We start from the raw sequence: 21,186 nt of genomic DNA, 5'->3' as shown, positions 1-21,186 counted from the left end.
ATATATATATATATATATTTAGTATATTGCTATATATTATTATATTATAATATATAAAATATTGCTATATATTTCTAACAAGACGGCTATTTTAGTTCCAGCCCTATGCAAAGGTGGAACACTGCCTTTAATCTTGCTTACTTGTGTCCATGAAGACATAGCTTGAGCCTCGGCTGAAAACGTCGATCCATGCCAATGTAACCAATGTTTGCTTCGAATCGTCGTAAAGTCAGTATCTTCTGGTGTTACAAAGGTCGATCAAAATTAGCAAAATGGATTTGAACGCATACTTGAGCTTTGACGTTAGTTGTCATAAGACGTGAAATATCACAACTTAGCACGTACGACATGTCATCAACGTTTACAATGCATTGTTTCCACCGACATAGGACAGCACATAGTGCGTAAAATATTTATTGCAAGGAACCGATGGAGTCTAAAGGCATTAACGTCCTGGGAGTACATCGCACAGATGCAGATTCTGCACCACTCCAAAGCAAAATCATTCCAAATCATTCCAAATCACTCCAAAGCAAAAACAAAATCACCAAAGCAAACACAAAAATCATCATGTTCAGCGCGTTGCATCTCAATGGCCCCGTACTCCCCACTTCCCACCACAACCTGGAGATCATGACCACTGCGATGTGCTCCCGCTTCGCTACGTCAGCGCGTGGCGCGACAACACAGCCATGAGGTGCATCACCACCACAGGGAGGGGACGGGAACCCGCGCCGCTTACGCACACTCCCCACTTGTCGTCATCCAGATAATTTCGGCCAGCTATGAACTATGTTCATGACGCAGCAGGCCTCACATTTCAGAAAGCACCGTCTGCGTTGCTGTGCATCTCACAGACAAATACAGCCATCATTCGGCGGTGATCTTGTAAATGCCTGGTCAGCGCGCGCCGCGAAAACACAGGATCGAGCGCATCACCGCCACAGAGTGATCACATCGCTGTTGACTCGCACTGGTCCCGCTCATCTTCACAAATCAGCACGAGCCTTATAAGGTTGCAGCTCCAGCAAATAGCACATTTTGGACGCCAGAATCATAGCCTTCTCAGCAATACACGGAACTTATTTACCTCAGCCGATGGCAAATGTGAAAAACTTGCACATCAGGCTAAAAGTGTGATCGGGTCTTCTTAGAATTGTACCAAAGACTGACATGCATCTTGGTCAATGCACCCCTACAACAGATTTCCTAACTCAAGCACATCGATGAAATTGGATGGATTGGGAACAGCTGATTTGCGGTTCTCCAATTCCCAGACTTCTTTTGGCATGGTCTTGTATCCCCAGAGCTTCATAGCCTTGGAACATGTTGATTGAATGGCTCTGACCTTTGGCCATGTCAGTGACTTGGGCCACATGAATGGGGCAACGTTGGATTTTCGGAAAGTGCTGAAACAGAGAATTCGAATACATTCTTGATTGTCACAGGCCATTCCGGAATACTTAAAAATCAGCAACACGCAAGCAATAATTTCCAACACACAAGACAGCATTGGAATGACCACGGTAAGCTGAAACTAGCCAAAGCCGAACACACGATTAAGCATGTCTGCTGCCGTACAAACGTCAACCAGTAGTGTAAGGACCATTGGAATGATCATGATGAACTCAAACCGGCCAAAAGCGAACACACGATCAGGCATGTCTGCAGCCGTACAAACGTCCACCAGTGGTGTAATGACCATAATAGCCAGTCGAGGGGCTTTCACAGCCTTGAAACGGGGCCTCAGAGACGCGATATGCGGTGCAAGCGGCAGGTAAATGAGAATATTCTGATCAGGACATACCTGGAAACATCTCCTTTAGAGAAGGAAGTGTGTCCTTTGACGAACTGTTGGATGGTGGAGTGATAATGCAGGCGCGCGTGATGGAGCAGTGCAGGAACAGACGAGTTCAAGTGGAGCGAAAAATCCTCATACCGCACCACCCTGTGGGACCACGTATGTCACGGAACCTTAAGCCTAGGACATCCAGACTACATCACACGATGTGCATTGCGTGCACGTGTTTACCGCATGTGTAGCATCTACCATCGCGCAGATTTAGATGGTGACACGCGGCGTAATTTGATCGTGGCCTTGACGGCTGCCCTGTCTGAATTTGATCGCGGCTTTGACAGCTGCCCTGTCCGATTTGATCGTGGCCTTGACGGCTATCCTGTCCGAATTTTTAGACTAATTTCTGAACCATTTTAACTAAGCCCACCACAAGTTACGTGATTGTGGAGTCAGTCAAGGTGAGCAATCCGGAACGTTATGGCTGGCATTTGGATCTAGGTTAGGGCACGTGGAATGGCGTGCGTGGTAAAGGCCTCTCAGACTCCCCATGCTTTTAACTGCATTATTTGAAGGCAACGTTTTGTCTGCTATTGTTCTGAGATAATAGATGGCTATTTTTAGTGCGCACGAGTCTGGTCAGTCGTACGTTAAGTTCACATCTCGTCACGATGAAAATCAATGTCACGCATTAAATTATGTCTTGCCAAATGAAATTAACTTTTCCACCTCTCTGAGATCAAATTATCAGCACATCTAACACGTGCTCTAAACAAACAACTACTGACTAGGTTGCCGCATCTAACCTTTAATCAGGTAAGTCCGAAAGCGTCACGCTTTCTTAAGTACCTCATCTCCTTTCCCGGGCGTTCCTGAACTTTGCAAACATTTGATCCTGGCCTGAGCTTCACCATTAATATGAGTGTTTTTTTATTGCTTTTAACGCGGAGGAACACAATCAATCATTTTGTGACAGATGCGGCGAAGTCAGAAATTGTCACGGGTGCTATGTAGCTGCAAAATTCTAGAATATTGTGGAGTTTGAATGATTTTTCGCGACCGGTCTTGATATGGCATTGCCATGTGAAATATCTTATCCTGATCCTTGCTAGATATAAATGGCCAGTTCCGTTCCAACTCTTCCGAGCCGATAACGACACCCTTAAATCTGAAGAGGAGGGGGCGGGGGAAAAGTACATGTAGCGTGCACGCAGTCACGTTTATCAAAGTGCTCCAAGCTGTGCCGTGACGACTTATGGTGAACGGCGTATAAGCTGAACGTATCAACAAATGGTGGTTTATCACCTCGTCGCCCATATGAGCATTGCATGTTCCAGCAACGGTCGAGGGCGCCGTAAAATTAAGTTGACCGTAAATTAGCGTGCGGCGGTACATGAGCCATTGTGGGGTGCCTGAGATGGAACAGGGTACTGAGCCTGCGTGGGCGATCTGAGCGGGCGCGCGGGCGATGTCTGGGCCGTTGCGAGGTACCTGAGGCGGTGCGGTGGATACAGCTTTGCCAGCCTCTGCGCCGCCCAGTAGTCAGCCACCAGGTCGTCGCATAGTCGTGCCGGGTCGTCGCAGTCGGGCTGGTGCGGGCACCAAGTTCGGTGTCCGCGCGACTGCAGCGTGCCCCGCGGATCGCGCACCAGCAGCAGCACGCGCAGCTCCGGCTGCGCCTTCAGTAGCCGCTCAGTGGCGTTCAACGCCAGCCGCACTGTCTTCATCGTCTGGAAGGGGAAGAGCCGGCAGAAAGCGGAGAGGAAGTCGGACCGCCAGCAGAACTCGCGCTTGCCGGCGCCACAGTACCGCCACAGGCGCCAGTTGTGCTCCTGCACGTAGTGGTGTGTGCGACTGTAGGCGATGTAGTCGCCTGTTGACAGAGGAAGAGATGATAGAGCCACAATTGCGGCGCAGTCACAGGCGTGACGTCACAGACGCGACGGCACGGACGTGACGACACAGACGCGCAATAAGTCGGTCGACGTTTCCGCTCTGTGAAAGACATTGGCGTCACGGTAGACATCTTCAATGCAGTCGCCTACATGAAGAATAACACTGCTGTCACGCAACAGCAAGCATTGGGAGCAGCGCTGCCAGCTAGCAGAACAGCGTTTGGAGCCGCGGCAGGTGCGGTGACGGGCGGAGAAAGCACTCACAGGCTTGGTTTTAGACAGCATTGTGCAGCACGGTCTAATGTAGTCAGGTAACATCAATTGACTTTAAGGTTGGTCATGCAGTGCCACTGCACCTGCCAGTGAACAAAAAGTTGAGTTGCTGTTGCTGCGTTCTGGGCACTGTTCACTGTACTGTGTATACTGGATGTTGCGGTGGCACCGGGCTGGGAGGAGGGGCGAAAAGTTTTGCAAGCTTCGTAACTTCGGAAATATGAACGTTCACCTCATGGCTTCGCATGGAAAAACACTTCAGTGCCGGTTAGTTACGAGCTGTTAGAAGGTTCTGCCACACGCACAAATATACGGCGTTATCTAAACTCGGCATTCTTGCAATGACTATGCTTCGAAGGAGCTATGAATCAAAAGCGGAGCGCATGAAGCTAGCTTTTGTCGCACTCACGACACGATAACGCGATTCTGATTTCATTGCGCTACCCAATAAGATACCTGAGGCTCAAATATGCAATCCTAGCCGGCTGGAGAGCTTCAAAAAATCAATTACAAAGGCATAACTCAAACTGCATACCTTAAGAAAGTTCCTACTATGGAACGTTGACGCAAAAGTGCAATAACTACACCCTCTTGATAACGTTGGAAATATGACTATGCACAATATTTGTCTGACTGCATCGCCAACATCACGGTGTGTTACAAACGGCATGCTAGTCTGCTGGTTAATGCACTTCTTACTCATTACACCATTCTTCAAAGAAAGTTTAGCATCTATAAACTTATACAAGGCCGTGGCAAGCGAATTATTCTCTTTAAATCAATCATTTCCGCCATGGCTTCGAGAAATAGCGATATTTTTTTCGTGGAAAGGGACGTTGCCGCATGCAAAGTTATACAGCAGGCTGACTGTATTTTACGTGGTGTATTTCAGTTTCTAAAAATCAGCGTATGCACGCAGACCGCTTGAGTTTGAACGTCTGGGCCGATCAAGTGAGACTCACCCATCTCGCTGTAGTCGCACGACATCAATCTCTGGATGTTGGTGACTGCCTTGTCCGCCAATGCGCCATGTCGGACTCGCCGAATTCCGAAATCCATCAGCGGTTCGTAGTGATAAAACATTGCCGGGTGACTGTTCAGCACATCAGCTGAAACCAACACCATTCTGTTGCCTAGAGTACATGTGGCACCGTGCGAACAGCCGCCGGTCATGCCCCCCCCCCCCCTCCCCCTCCCCCTGTTGGTCATTTACCCAGGCAGAAAAACAGCTTAAGATTTTCATGAGTGCGATTTTTTCATTATTGCTGGCATGACAGTTGGCTTAGTGCCTTATTGCCAGTGGGGCTGGCTTGGGCCGGGGGATTAGGTGGATAAGCATTTTCAGGTCATGAAATATATTCCAAAAAGTTGCTTAAATGGTTTTGCGTCACGGAGCGGCTGTTAAGTGCAGATTGTTGCATGGTCTCTGAACCCACCGTGCAAGTTATGCCATCCAGTTCAGCACAGCTTTGCATCCGTTCTTTCGCCAGACGGGACTGCGAGGGAATTACGAGTTGTGCAATGCTGCTACGTGACCGCTCCTGGCTGTTGGTTGACTTTCATTGGTCAGCTGCCAGCTGTTACCGTTCCATGCTAGTCGGCCCAAATAATGCGCCGGGACTCATATCCAGTGTAGCGTCTCTAGCCCAGACCACGGAGGCCGCAAACAGTATTTTTGGAGGTGAAACGATAAATGAAACTCACGTAGATCTTGTTCAATGACATGTCACATATACACCGCGCCACGTGACGTACTCGATTGAATGGCACTGAGTTAGTAGTAGAAGCATTGGTTAGCGTGGGCTCAGTTTCCCAAAACACATTCGATGAAGAAGTTCGGAATTAATTGAACGGAACGTGCTCCGGTACTCCGCAGATGATAACTGGTCGACGAGCATTTGCTCCTCAGGCCCCGTTGGCCACTACGGCTTTTACCACCAACTCCAGTTCCATTGCCACTTGACAAAATGCCCAGGGATGTGCTTTTGTCTATGTGCCAAATAAATAACGTTTATGATCCTTATCAGGATCGACACAGCAAGATCCTACCTAGGAACGTTGATCCTGATCGCCACGTAGTGACTATCATATAGCGAATCGGCGCTCCTCCGGCGTTGGTCAGCAGACGGTCGAGCCTGAAACTGCCACACGCGTCACCAGTCTCTTACATGACACGCAGATGGTCGAGCCTGAAACTGCCACACGCGTCACCAGTCTCTTACATGTCACGCAGACGGCCGAGCCTGAAACTGCCATATGCGTCACCAGTCTCTTGCATGACACGCAGACGGTCGAGCCTGAAACTGTCACATGCGTCACCAGTCTCTTACATGTCACGCAGACGGTCGAGCCTGAAACTGTCACATGCGTCACCGATCTCATGTATGTCATGCGGGCCGTCACTGATCATAGAACTGTCACATAATTACATATCAGTACTGCTTTATCTTGCTCCATATTTGACTGTGGACACTGCGGTATATTCCACTGCGGACAAAGTGCGGGTAAACATCTTACGTCTATGAGCATTGTTTTTTCAGAGTGGACGGGAAATGACCAAATTTCTGTCCTAAGATATTCAACAGCACGGTGCCAGCTGCACATCATACAACAGTCACGGTCGCACCAGTTGAATAGGGTGACGTCACTATTAAACTTGTTTTCGCACGCACATGCAGTAATGGTTGAATTAGTATTAGGAGAGCACATTTAACGGAACAATTTTACCCAGTTTAAATGGGCTCTATAGTTGCAAATCTACGTCCGGTTTAAAGTATGACCACACTGACAGCACCAGCCCCTGTATTTGTTTGCGTTTCCTCAATTTATCGGAACAGAGCGAAATCTCATCATGCTCTGTCTTGGAAATACCATGCGGTGAAGCAGCAAATGCAGGACACAAAACACTTTGGCTGCTTGCAGCGCGTGAAGTCGCAACTAATTAGCAGCGTCAGCGATTGACGAAGTCCATAGCGGTTGGAGGGCCAGCGGGCTTTGGTTGTTCATTCAAATTTTGACTGAAGCTCTAAATTCAAATCATGGATCGTCTTGCTCATCTAACCGGCCTTAGCGAAAATAATTTTGGAAGCATTCCTGAAACCATGTCACGTCCGAATGGTCTTCTCGTGTTCACGAAAATTGGGTACTTATAACACAATGCCAAACATTAGAGCGTCAATGCTTTATTACATCATTGAAGTCGTATCGCCCTCTCCGTTGACATCATTGTATTTGACTCGTTTTCTTCGCCATCTTCTGCAATCGGTCGACTGTCGCAGACCAGGGCTTCAACTGTGACATCACACGAAATTACACGTCACTTCTTCCTTATTACCCATAGTGTCTAACTCTGGGTTGTTAATTTCTGTAAGTTCTGTATTTATTGGGTAGGGGGCGAACCGTGGGTCCTGCAAGCTACTGCCCCATTTTTTCTCATCGGATTTAGCCTGCTGTATGTGATTAAAGGCAATACGTGCTTTTATTCTTTGTATAATTTGAAAAAGTTATTTAGTTTAAGCAGTACCAAAGTCGTTCAGGGGTGGATCTAAGGGGCAGGCACCAGGCGCACGCGTCTCTTCCCATCGGCAATTAAGAGGCCACCTTAGGGCGCCGATGGCGCTCTTCTATGGCGGTCACAGGAGGCGGCACGCATTTTGGTTGTGAGGGACGAGAACGGGGTTAGCCATGAAGGACTTGGGTCATCCCATACTCCAGAAGTTTTCACTTTAACCTTACAAATCAACGCGTGTCTCATGACCTTAGGTATGTGAGGTTTATTGCATCGTTTAGCCGCTCACCTGTTACGATTTGTATGTGGTGGTGAGAGCTGCCATGGCTTTACGTTATCAGAATACTACGAGACGCCATTACGCAGAAAGATCAAAGAAGGTAATCTTTTGTTGTGGTCATCTTTTACCTACGCTTTGTGCAGCACTCGTCAAAAACACTGGGGGGGGGGGACAAAGCCAACATTGGAGGGAGGGGGAGGGTCAAACTCAGCATTGAGAGGTAAGCGCAGGGCCCTCACAAAAGAATACAAATCGACGCACGTGGTCCTACTGGTTTTGATTTCCCTCAATTCGCCTGCAACAGACTTTGCTCCAGGCATCTTGAAAATAGGCTGCTACAGCCAACGATAATTCCGATTACTGAAAGGCTATGCGGTCAGGCAGCCCTGAATGATGCTTTGTGATCTTGGGCGAAAACAATATTGCGGTGTTTCACGTGCCACCTCCAATTATACAACGAACCCATAGCAATACCACAGGAATTGTACGCCCAAACGAAGTCAATAGCATTGGGGCGGCGCCAGTGCTCTACGGTACAGTGTACCTTGGAGACGGACTACTGACTTGTGGATGGTGACGATTTTGATGCGGTTTCTTGCCGCACGCCATGCTTGCCTGTGTTTCGATAATGGTGGAAGCACGCAAGCACGTGTCCGTGGTGGCGTAAAGACATATTAGACAGATTTTATTTGTTGAAGCTGATATATCCAATCATGAAAACTGGGCTTCAGGCAAGCGTGGGAAGACGAACTGCCATGTCTGGGATCAGAGGCAGCAAGTTACGGAGGGCCTATAAGATGTTATGTGCGCAGTCGAGATGCCTGGATACGGAGCTGCGGCCATGAAACCCTTAAGTCAAGAGGCTACCGTGTTTAATGTCAAAAACTCAGCAGAAATAAGCCAGACAACCTTCTGGTCAGCTGTTTGAGGTAGCGCAGGTGACATCACTTCGTGAAGCGCGATGTCATCCGTGGTCTGTCTGTAACAGCCGACGAATGCAGAATTTGCCATAGAAAATAGACTGTGGTACAACAGCGTGAATTGAGCTTAGCATCCAAGCCCGAGGATTGCTTTAAGAAACGTATCGCTGTTCTTCCTTTTCATGCCCTTTCACCATTACCTTGACACGAGGGTTGATGCGATCTCGTAAAGTTTTCTGAACACATCTCTCCGTCATGTCATGCGATTAGCTGAAATTTTGCTCCCCTCTGGACCATTCATTGCGCGTGTTCTGACCACAAAAACGCATTTCCGGCAGTTGTGTTGTCTGAAAAGTGCCGATTTTATCATGAAGACTGGGTAGCGATCCACCACCGGCGCTGGGAGATGGACGGCAACAGGCAGTTCGGCCGATCGCGCGGGGCGGAAAACTGGTACGTTACAGGTTTACCATAATCATATGCTAAAGCACTGCATGTCACATCACAACGCTGTATATATGCAGAAGCAGAAGTACGTTTTTACGTCATACGTTTGTAGAAGTTTCATGTTCATGCGTGGAATGGTTTGGTAACTATTAAGTTGAATAGCTTGATATTCAGAGAGTGCCAATAGCGAAGTCTCGTTACGAACAATTAACCGATGTTTTCGAAAATGCGTTATCTTCTTTAGTTTAAAAACGCCCCCCCCCCCCCCATCAGCTCGCGTTACCTGATACGGCGAATCAGGATGGTGAGTAACGCATGCCTCTCACCGTTGCTGACTGGCTTTGTCATATATCTGACATGGAATGACAAAAATTGCAGGAGTATCGGGTATCTATCACAGATACAGTGCGTGACCACACAAATTCTAACAAACCACCCGCAACTACACTCACAGGATGTATCATTTTCCAGAGGAAGCAAACTTTATTCTAAGGTCAGCTCTATCCGGGCATCACCATATAAGTATATTAAAAAATGGTGCATCTTCTTAAGCTTAATATCCAGGGCCAGCAACCATTTTAAAATACACAAGATCAGTTCGTTGCTTCCAGCGCAGGGCAAGGCGGGACAAATACGTCCGCAATGATTTGCAGGTTGCTGAATACCACTAACTTATAGTGAAAAAGCCTACCTGCTGTTCTGGAATGGGTAATTTGCTAGCTCTTGGGCTATCATGTCTCTTTGACCAATGATAACTTGCTGCTGGTAATCTGAATTGTCAAATGTCTTCTTAACTGGAATGAGCGGTTCTGTGGTTTCGACATTTGCGGATATCGTTGGTGCTCTCGGTGGTACCTGAAAGAAGACAAATATAGTTAATGCGTGTCACCTCCCTTCCACAGGTTCTCATCGGATAAGGAACTAAACGCAGCATCAAGATTTTTAGCACATTTATCAAAATTGTCTATAAGCCATGCCGATAACATCTAATTTTGATTATATCTACGAAAGTTCTCACGTGATTTTACGAGGAGCATTATTTACACACGGACAGTAACACGACAATAGTAAAAGCCTTATCATCAGACAAAAAAAAAAACAGCAGGATGGGAATATGTATTCAATATGTCGGCAACATGCCTTTATCGGAAAGAATAGAAAAGTGAATTCAAAATTTCCTGCCGACGATTCCCCTCGTTTTTTTAGTTTTTGTTCTCCAATAAACAGCGAGCAACGGTTTTTGCAGGACATCAACGTTAAGGTGATTAAACGAGAAAAAAATTCCAGTTATGGCTACTACGATACAATGCATATGTAACCAAGAATTAGAATGCCCGAAAAACACATGTGCATGCAAACGAATTCAAATAAACAGGCATCACCCAACACGCTTTATTTAAACAAGCAAGCGATTTGAAATAAGAAGACATCTTACATCACGAATCAATTATGCATGCAAACGATTCCAATCAAACAGGCATCGCGCATCACGCGTCATGCATCCCTTACACATGTAACCAATTTAAGGCTAGCACATATCACACATTAAGGCACAGGCCACGTTCGCACTATCGGCCATGATAAGCCCTGTATGTTAAGGTTTCGTCGCCAGCTTTTTCTAAGAACAAGTTCGCTTCTTTTTCTGTCTGGGTGGTCTTGTGCTCTGTAGATGACTTTGGGTTCTAGAAGAGGCAGACGCTCCATGCCTTCCTGGATTTCAGCCTGAGCGTGTTTTGCCAAAAAAATGTGTCACCGAAAGGGTATCCCCTTTTCTGTTTTTAGCGTCTCGCAGGCGTTTACTACATCTCAAACGAACGGGCGCATGGACTGCCCGACATTGACTATGTCCCTCCCATATTTTTCGCACAGCTCACTTTTAATTTCGTGCACCAAATTTATTTGCGTGTTAAACCCTTGAAACCCGGAGTTGCATAAATGTCATATATTGCCACCCGGGCTCTTGGGCTGCGAGTTAGAAGATCAGGGTATATCTCGAAGCCTAAGTGCCCAAGCAATTTTTGCACGCAAAGAAATGTGGTTTACGAAATTAGGTGCAGGCTGTGTGAAAAGCACGGGAGGGACATAGTCTATGTCGGGCAGTCCATGCGCCCTATTCGTTTGAGATGTACTGAGCGCCTGCATGACGCTAAAAAAAACAGGAAAGGAATGCCCCTTTCGGTGACACTTTTTCAGCAAAATACGCTCAGGCTGAAACCCAGGAAGGTGTGAACCATGTTCCCCTTTTAGAGCTCAAAGTCATCTTCAGAGTACAGGACTTCCCAGACAGGAAAATAAGTGAATTTGTTCTTATAAAAAGCCAGCGACTAAGCCTTCACGCACAGGGATGATCGTGCCCCATCATGCGATCGTAACATGTGCCTTGATGTGTGACGTGCGCTAACTTTCAATTGTGTACATGTATAAGGGACGCACGACGCGTGATGCGCGATGTCTGGTTAATTGGAATCGCTTGCTTGTATAGTTGATGTGTGATGTGAACTGCCTGTTTCCTTCAAATCGCTTGCAGGTTTGAACGAAACGTGACTAGGGATGTCTGTTTATTTGAATTCTTTTGCGTGTATAAGTATTTTTCGCGCATTCCAATTCTTAGATATGCACTACACCGTAGTAATGACAAGCAATCGCTTCTTGTTTAATCTCCTGAATGCTGGCGTACTGTAAAAACTGAGGATCATTGTTCGAAAAAAACTGAAAATAGAGGATCATCGGCAGGCAATTTTGGATTATCTTCTTCCATTTATTTCGAGAAAGGCATGTTGCCGCAATATCAACGCATCTTATCCCCATTCTGTTGGTTTTTCTCCGAGCAATAAGTCTTTTCCTACTGTCTTATCGATTATATATTTTTCGTTTTCGGTCGGATGTCACTATCCCAACGTTGTTCTCGTCCGGTCCACTGGCAGAGATAAGTATGGTCAAGGCCTGCAGTAACATGGGAAGGAGGTTTTAGATCGCTTCATATTTGTCAACGGTATCAATTCCAATAAATTGCGTTGAGCGCCCAACGCTTATGGCATATGAGCACACACTGATCTACCCTTGCACGGGAAGGTAGATCAGAAGGACGGCGCTCTATCCAACTGATCTATCGGAACAGACACAGTTATGTCTCGTGCCTCGAGACGTGACAACGTCGTACCCCCGACAATGTTGCTGACTCAGCACACTTCAGTGCGTCCGTCTCGTCTACAGCCGTCAGTGTAGTAGAAGTGACTTCAGGGCGTCCGTCTCGTCTACAGCCGTCAGTGCAGTAGAAGTGACTTCGGGGCGTCCGTCTCGTCTACAGCCGTCAGTGTAGTAGAAGTGACTTCAGGGCGTCCGTCTCGTCTACAGCCGTCAGTGTAGTAGAAGTGACTTCAGGGCGTCCGCCTCGTCTCCAGCCGTCAGTGTAGTAGAAGTGACTCCAGTGCGTCCGTCTCGTCTGGAGCCGTCGGTGTAGTGAAACAAATAATGCAGGTATTCGGGGTGAAAGTGATTAAAGCGCAAGGTAATGTCTCATTCGGTGAAATGTTGTTTAGCTGACAGAATGCATTTTATGGGGATGTTGCGATGGCTCCATACAAGTTGAAGCCATGACGTCGGAAGAACAGTGATGGAGGGGGGGGGGGGGGGGAGGCGGGGTAGAGGATCTTTCATGCACTTTGAATGCCGGCACTTGATGGCGGAGTATTTGTTTTGCGTATTTACAGAATTTCAGGTGGCTGGCAAGTTTTGTAGTACGACATGAGATGAGTGGTTGGGGTAAAAGGAGACGCGGGTGTTATAACGGAGGAGCTTTAATTTGCGTCTGTGGGGGAGCCAGGGCACGCCCGTGTCAACCAGCAGGCTATCCACTGGTGATGTCTGAAGGACGTTTTAACGACTGGAAGAGCGTGTGTTGGACAACCTGAATGCGAAAAAGGTGTCAGGTAGTATCAAACAGAACATCATCACATGTCATGAAGCAGAAACGCAACGTAACCTAAGATTGCTCAGATCCGTGTAGTGTAGGGAATTGGAAGAGTGCATCAATCAGTATCTGTACTACCTCCTGAAATGCATGCAATGATACCAAAAGGTGGGAAGGTGATGGAAAGGTGAGAAGGATACCCTGTCGACGTAAGGCATCGATAATCACTCAAAACGCAAGTGGAACAGAATACACATAGTTCGAAACTGGAAACACACTTGGCATGAGCCAAGTGCCGACTGCAACTTCCTCCCGTTCCAAATGTGTCAGATCTTAACACAAGGAAAATTTCTGTCCAATCTTCCTGAAACCTCAAGTACCAGGTTTGGGAGAACGGGGATGGAGGAGGCACCGCAGACCCCATGGGATGCACGGGCGCGCAGTGCACCAAGCGTCCCTACAAGCCTGTAGCGGATGATCTGTTCACTGATGACTTCAGCTGCATCGCAGTGCACACGATTTTTATCCTCTGAGACGTGGCTATCCACGTGCCATTTTCATCTTTTCAACTTTATTCCTGTGTCCTGGTGCTAAAAGAGGGCAAACGTTTCAATTATCTCCGCTGTGAAGCTATGAGGAATGCATCATGAACGGACAAGCACCATGAGGATAGCTTACTAAAACGTTGTTTTCAAAGATGTCTTACCGTTTTTAATGTTCCAAAATATGCTGGCCATATCTTTGCGTAGAAGACCAGGACACCAATACAACCACCAAGCAGAAGAAGAAACTGGAACCTTTTGCGCATCTCCCTGAAACGAGCACATCAAAGGGTTATACCGTAACGTTCAGTGTGACAGTGCCAGGGTGGTTAGAGCTCCGTGATATTCTGGTGAACGCAGCGAAACTTAGATGGATATGTGGGACTTGCAGATCATCACTTGAAATATAAACAATCACAAAAATAAGGTGTATGCTCAAAAATATATAAAAGGGAGTGTTCTTCATTTGTATGGAGTTTTGAACTGAAATAGCCATTTTGAAGTGGTTCACAGACCTGCCTTCCTGTACCATCGACATATGAGGTGCATGGTTCTAATCAGCTCCGTTATGTATGTTATGCTTGAAGGGGGCCAGCTCGCATTTTCAATAACATGTATAGTTCAGAATGTATCATAGGTTTAGAAGATAGAGCTCCGTGCTTACCATGCATCAATTTCTTCTGTCGTGTAAATGCCATTTTGCCCATTTTGTAAGTGCCATTTTGGTCATGAATTGCATTGAGAAAAGCTATACAGATGGATGGATGTGCATATACAAGCTGTTACGGCAGTACTGGTGCTAATGTCTCAAAGATAACGTGTCTACTATATTCAGTTTTTGTACTCATCTTTGGCATTTAGATGACTGGACCACTAAAATGCACAACCTTGCTGTTCACTGTTGTTTTTAAAATGATGACAAAAGAGTGGAGACCATAAAGGCAAGTGATTGTCATTTCGATACCACTTTGCATGGCTCAAACTGTCATAAGATAGATGGTTATTCGTGTGTATTATGTAGTGGAGAATTCAATGACTTTGTGCACTTCTGTTTATGTGCTCAGGGTCTTTCAGGCCGTTGAGGGCTCCCCTTGGCTATTGAGAAGCCCCTGGGCAGTGGCGCACTGTCTGACTGCTCAGGGGCTTCGCTGCCCGCCAAAGCCCCTCGTGTCAACAATGGGAACCTCTGATTGTTCCGGGGTTATTCTGGTCACCTAACTGCTCGTCTGTGTATTGAGAGTTGGCTCACGCTAGCCACTCAGCGGCCCACCTGAGTGCCAGAGCCTGTACCATCTGTACCATCCGTACCATCACGGCCATCTGTAGCTAGTTTTTTCAATGCAAAATCACAGTCTTACGCTAGGTATTAATGTGTCGTTTCGATTTTACAAACCACACATTAAGACAGTTTCTCAAAGCCGTCATGTGACCTTTGTCGTAGTTTGTATGTTTGCCAGTGACGTAGATTTGTACGTCCCGCTGCCAGGACAACGCCCACCGAACTTTTCATAATTCTGACCTCTAGAAAAGACAGTAGTAATAGCTTTATTCTCGGAGAAATAACAGGAGGATGGAGATATAGTTGGGTTGATATTTCGGCAACATGCCTTTATTGAAACAATAGAAGAGAATTGAATATGTTATACGAATATGTCATGTTCTGGAATCTCAATTAACTTCTACTATTGTTTCGATAACGGCATGTTGCCGGAACATCAACCCACCTATATCTCCACGAGGAATATCGCTATTACTACTGTCTTATCTATAATAATAATATTCAGATGTCATATGTTTTGAGTATGTGATACCTTAACCCGGAGTGCCATCGATTAAGACGAAATAATGCATGAGTTTTCACTTGTCTGGCTCGACAGCAAACCCGCCACATTAGCTTACGATCTTGGAGATAATTGTCTCCAACTACAATTACGACGCTTTGGTTAAAATGCAACGCTTTTCAGGATATGAAAGCAAGGGGACAGGTGCCGATGGTGCAGTGGTTAACGTGTCTGAGTACTGGGTTGGATTACCGGCGATGCCCGCGTTTCCGCCAGGGTGAGAGGCAGTTGACGCCGTATAGCTTTAGCAGCTGAGTCCGTCCTAAACCCCCAATGACGACAGTGAAAAAAGGAAGAGTGCGGTTGGCGGTGTTCACGAACGCCATAGAGAGAGAGAGAGAGAGAGAGAAAGAGAGAAAGAGAGAAAGAGAGAAAGAGAGAGGGAGAGAAAGAGAGAGGAGAGAGAGAGAGAGAGAGAGAGAGAGAGAGAGAGAGAGAGAGAGAGAGAGAGAGAGAGAGAGAGAGAGAGAGAGAGAGAGAGAGAGAGAGAGAGAGAGAGAGAGAGAGAGAGAGAGAGAGAGAGAGAGAGAGAGAGAGAGAGAGAGAGAGAGAGAGAGAGAGAGAGAGAGAGAGAGAGAGAGAGAGAGAGAGAGAGAGAGAGAGAGAGAGAGAGAGAGAGAGAGAGAGGAGAGAGAGAGAGAGAGAGAGAGAGAGAGAGAAAGGGAGAGAGGGAGAGAGAGGGGGGGGGGAGGTGAGTGGAGACAGTACCCTAGGCGCAAGGAATTTGTGTGACGCCATTGCCATTGCCCGTCGACTCGCCCATGATGGTGTGCGCCCACCTCTGAGCTACACCATTTGGTTGCGTCGACCGCTGCGTGTTTTTTGCGTGCAATCGACGTGCTGTGTTTGCAAGTCTATTGCTACGCAATAAACGGAACAATACGTGTCGTAGATGTATGTGACCTTTTGCAGATTCGTGCGGAACTGGGGGTGATTTTGGTGGCAATGTTGTCCATAATTGATGAATCCGCTGAGGGAAGCTATACTTCTTTCATTAGCTTCTTCAGTGCTCAGTTTCATCCTAAAATGTCCCAACCATGTCGGCTTTATTTTGCATGGCGATTGCGAATGAGATAATGTGAATAACAAGTACACTGTCTAGAGGTTTCCACCCAGAGTACGCAATGCAGGCAATGACACTGCCCATATCTCACTTCGAAAGTATCAAAGTATGTGGAATGCAAGTTGATAGCATTGTGCATCATCATGCATCATGCATTGTGATAGCCACACAAATTTCTCCCAACTGGGATGTATTTTGATGTTTTTGCAAAGGAAGCGTCTTGACCAGGTAGTTTTACCTTATCTTTTGCTCATGGCATGCATCACCCAAGGCTTCTGGCCTGATAGACTGGAATAATCCTTATTACTTGCTCACACTTTACTGCCATGTTCTTTTATGCCCCTTGTAGCTGTTGCGTGCTGTTTATGCTTGTCACTTCAACAGTTTGTCTTCTGATAAGTAACAATCATAAGATCAGTATTGTAATCTACGACACAAATGCTCACACTGATTGCATTGTCAAATTTATTAAGGATTCACCAAAGTTAAGCTCTGTCTTGTATTAGTTCTTGGTTTTGCTAAACTCAGGCCAGATAGTTTGCGTATATTTCCGTCATAGATTGTGCATTTGCTGTATATGTTGGAGTGTCTTAGATTGTAGTTGTAAATCGTACGTGTTTGCTTTAAGAAACTGGACCACATGATTGCACCTCAAAAATGTACAATTTGCGTCAAAAGTCTACGATTTAATGTTTTCAGAAACTGGCTACTGGGCACTCTAGCCCTTACTACTTGCACAGATTCTGCGCTGTACCAAATGCACAATCCCATGGCTAGACCCCAGAAAGCCTAACGGGCCATTTGTCCTGAGCCTGTGGTTCCGAGGAGCCCAAAACGAGGCCCGGGCACATTTGAATTATCATATAAATTACATATATATATATATATATATATATATAAATGACATATGAATTCGCTTCACAGTCGCGTCGGCGCTCATAGCTGAACGCCGGAGCGAAGGGGCTTGGCTCAGTCATCACCGGTGACTGCACAGTCGTGTGGATGCGCAGATCAGATTCTGCAGCCGATTTTCGCCAACCCTGACTAACGGCAGTAGTGTTTGTCTGCGATGCTCTGTGACGTTGTTATCGGGTCTAGTCGTGACCGGGTTTGGTTTGCAGAAGTTGACATATGATCTGCACTGACATCGCCTCTGCTAAGGTAATGGAGTGTAAATTGAACTACGTCGGGGGAAATGAGAAACGCAATATAGCTCGATGAGTTGGGGATGCTATCGACACGCATGATCCGTACTTGTGCTTGTGATTATGCCATATTCGAGCATCTTTTATGGTTCTTGGTTTGCATGTAGCTGTTCCAACAACTGGATTCAGTTCAGCGCAAAATATATCAGTCTCATTTAAACATGTAATTCTTAAACACGCTATCATCTAAAATAGACTTGATCTAATGTGATCTTGGTTTGAGTAGTGTTGAATACGACCGGCAGTCCCGCGTCATTGGTTCAGCACCACTTGATAAACCTCGGAAAGGGGTTCATCACACCCACCTTTGCTAAATTCGCACAGCTAACAGCAGGAATTAAATGATTGGTCTAATTGCAAGCCAGGTGAATAATTTCCTTTTCAGTTGGCAGGGACCTCTGCCGCCATCTCGGGCGCCAGCTACCCTCTCCCAAACTTTGAGAACAAGCCAGGCCAAATTGAGGGAGTAACCAATTTGTTGGCATGCCTGGTAGTAGGTCGTTGTGTTTTCATTGCTCAGCCACCCTCCCCCAATCAACAGGGACATAGGTTTGCAAAACTATGCGATTATTGCTGGCAATTTATCTTACGTCATTCCAAGCCTGCAAGGGATGCCAGAAACAATCTGAGAGTTGCTTAATCCTGTTATTTTGGTCCAATGCAAGACAGGAGCATTAGTGGCAACTTGCATGCAGTTTTTATACCGAAACTCACAACATTATCAGACGACAATTTGGGAAGACCCCTCTTCGATTGGTAAAGCTGTTCCTAAATTAACCTTACTTATTGAACACTGCAACCGAAAATTACCTGGCTGTGTGATGTAGTCCAACATCTGAGGCAATTTTCGGTTAACTGTTGAGCTCGATTTTTAACACGCGCTTGGGTGGTTGGTCAAATTGCCCCGCCCCCCCCCCCTTCGAAGGTTTTTTGGAGTGTTTTCTGAACACCGTGGCGCAGCCGCGCAACATTTTGCATAATTGTAAACGATTGAATAGCGGGTTGTCTGACATCAAACATTCTAATGTACCTTGTAAAGTCGCGATCTATGGCAGGTCAGTCAGGCCATGGCTTCAGCAAATGCAATTTCTAGGAGATCGTTCAATCTGATCCAACAACGGAGTGTTAGACGAAGCCATACATCTCTGACATACTGTCTTAGGCAACACAACAATTGAACGAGCGAACTAAGTTGACATAGGGTCAGCTATAAAAGCCATTTCAAGGTCAAAACCATCCTTTGTTGGCTAGGGCTTGTTGTATGGGGTAAGTGCTGGTGCCCATTTCAAATTCGTTGATGATAGGAACTGCATTATACACATTCTACGGACTTATTTAAGGTCGGAATAGGTCACTGACCTGAAATAAACCAGATGAACGTTTTCTTTTAGAAACATACTTCCTAGCGTAATCTGTGTCGCTTATTCAAATGTAAAATTCGAAGCACTCTGGTATGATTTTGGTCACCATGACCTTCAAAAGATCAAGCAAGATCACTGACCTTAAATGAGCGTGTGACCTTTTGATTGGAACAGTCATCTAGGTTTTAGGGGTTCTTTAGAGACCGAGCCAGAATTTGATCTTGTTTGACCTTATTTGACCCAAGGGTCATGACCTAGGAGCCTCCAACTTTGACTCAAGTGAGCTCACACACAGATCAACACGCCCTGTGAATTCAATATCTCTAGCTCTCTTAGTTCCTGGGATTTTGCTGGAACATCCTTCGACCGTCTCAAGTAGGCAGCATAATGCTAGCTGAGGTGTACTCTCCGCCTGATGCAGTTCATCGACAAGCACTAGCTGACCATCTTCTAGAAAGTGCTGACTTTTTAGATCTTCACGGCCAAGAGCAGGGACTGTCCTTCTTGGGGACTCCAACAGCGCATTTGATGCGGATGCACTGTTTCGACAGCTTAACCTCCGACAAGTAGTGACTGAGCCCACCAGAGGATCAGTGATTCTTAATAAAATATTAACTGATATTGCTTCTCCAAACAAATCATTAAGTCTCCCGGCACTTGGAAGAGCAGATCACAACAATGTGGTGTGCATCAATTGTGACCAGAAAAACGAGACCGGCCAAATTCGTTCCGTAAGGCCACTTACGGGTTCGTCTATCAGACATTTTTGTGGATTCACTTGTTCCCAGGGCTGGCAAGATGTCACCGACATGCAAGATACATGCAAGATATTGACAAGGCTGTTGGGGTGGTTGAGAATAAATTTACATCACATATGCTCGACCACTGCCTGAATACTCTGCGACTGTTTTTCATCATGGAGTCACCGGTCACCAAGCACCAAACAAATTGAGCGAGTACAGAAGCGGGCTCTCAAAATCATTGCCGGGCATGACAAGTTATCCACGGCTTCAACCGATGCTGAAAATGGAAACATTTGCAGACAGGAGGGAAACGCTGTGCTTACGGTTGGGACAGCAAATCTACAGGACACAGAGACATGCTCCCACCAGTAAGAGAGGCGATCTCAGGACGAAACACTCGATATAGTGGCACGCTGCAGACAGTGCTGAGGCGCAGGACTGCGAAATCAAGCGCACCATATATCACAACTCTCATAAACATGAACATCATTGCATCTAGTTGGGGGGAGGGGGGGGGGGGTAAGCCCTCCACCACACTCACCATCGCATTCGTAAAGACCTTCAATGAATGTTAAAAGGTTACTCTGTGCTTACATGCAATACTTACCTGCATGCTATATGAGTTGATACTTGAAACCGTGTTTTTATAATGTACCATCTCTTCTCTCTCTCTCTCTCTCTCTCTCTCTCTCTCTCTCTCTCAATCTATCGCGCCTCTACTCTCTATCTCATCTCTCTATCTCTCTCTCTCTTCTCATCCCCCACCCTACTCGCTCACTCTCTTCTCTGCGCTCTCCCTTCTCTCCTCTATCTCTCTCTTTCCGCGTGGCAAATTTGTGTAAACACGTACCAAGTAACCGTTCCAACAGCAGCAAATGTTTCAACCTGAATTAAAATATCGCGGACATTCGGCTTGTCGAAAAGTGTAACACGCTTCTAGCTGCCACGTGGTCTACGAGCTTGTTTTCCACAAAAAGGTCTTATTCTAAAGGAGTGATTATTTGCCGCAAGTTCTAAGTGCGCCGCGAAATGATGCAACCCATCAATGCATACCAACAAGCGCAAATACCTAGGTCCCAAGAATACTGGGGTATCTTTGCTGTGTAAATGGCAGGTATGCCGCCATCACAATTAATAACAGTGACAGGAAACTGACTCCAATGCCGACTGAAATACCTGTAATCCTGCGGTTCCGAGACACATCAACACGTGGCACACACCTCTCTCGACACATCAACACATGGCACACACCTTTCTCGCGGGGCAGGTTGCGTGGAGCTCCGTTTCACAGTACAGCCACGATCCAGCAGCAGCCTTTCATGCCATCTCTCGCCAGAGTGTTGGCAGCGAGAAAAGAAAGGCTTGGGGATGACCGTGGCCCCCACTAAGTTCCCCAGATCACT

The 21,186-nt window shown here is 46.4% G+C and overlaps 1 protein-coding gene across 5 annotated transcripts; it reads right to left on the bottom strand.

Moving 5' to 3' along the window:
- Nucleotides 1–401: 401 nt before the first annotated feature.
- LOC119109599 (carbohydrate sulfotransferase 6) lies at nucleotides 402–21,186 on the bottom strand (the record flags this gene model as incomplete). Of its 5 annotated transcripts, XM_037233319.1 has the most annotated exon segments (10): nucleotides 402–1,409; nucleotides 1,808–1,948; nucleotides 3,287–3,668; nucleotides 4,926–5,072; nucleotides 6,013–6,104; nucleotides 6,186–6,266; nucleotides 9,810–9,973; nucleotides 12,279–12,560; nucleotides 13,735–13,840; nucleotides 21,035–21,186. In XM_037233319.1, coding segments are annotated over 7 exon segments (1,101 nt in total). In that variant the 3' UTR covers nucleotides 402–1,195.

Source organism: Pollicipes pollicipes, unplaced genomic scaffold, assembly GCF_011947565.3.
Source record: "Pollicipes pollicipes isolate AB1234 unplaced genomic scaffold, Ppol_2.1 Scaffold_2555;HRSCAF=2994_pilon_pilon_pilon, whole genome shotgun sequence".
NCBI lineage: Eukaryota > Metazoa > Arthropoda > Thecostraca > Pollicipedomorpha > Pollicipedidae > Pollicipes > Pollicipes pollicipes.
Note: the sequence above shows the minus strand (reverse complement) of the source record. Positions and strands in the feature narration are given on the sequence as shown.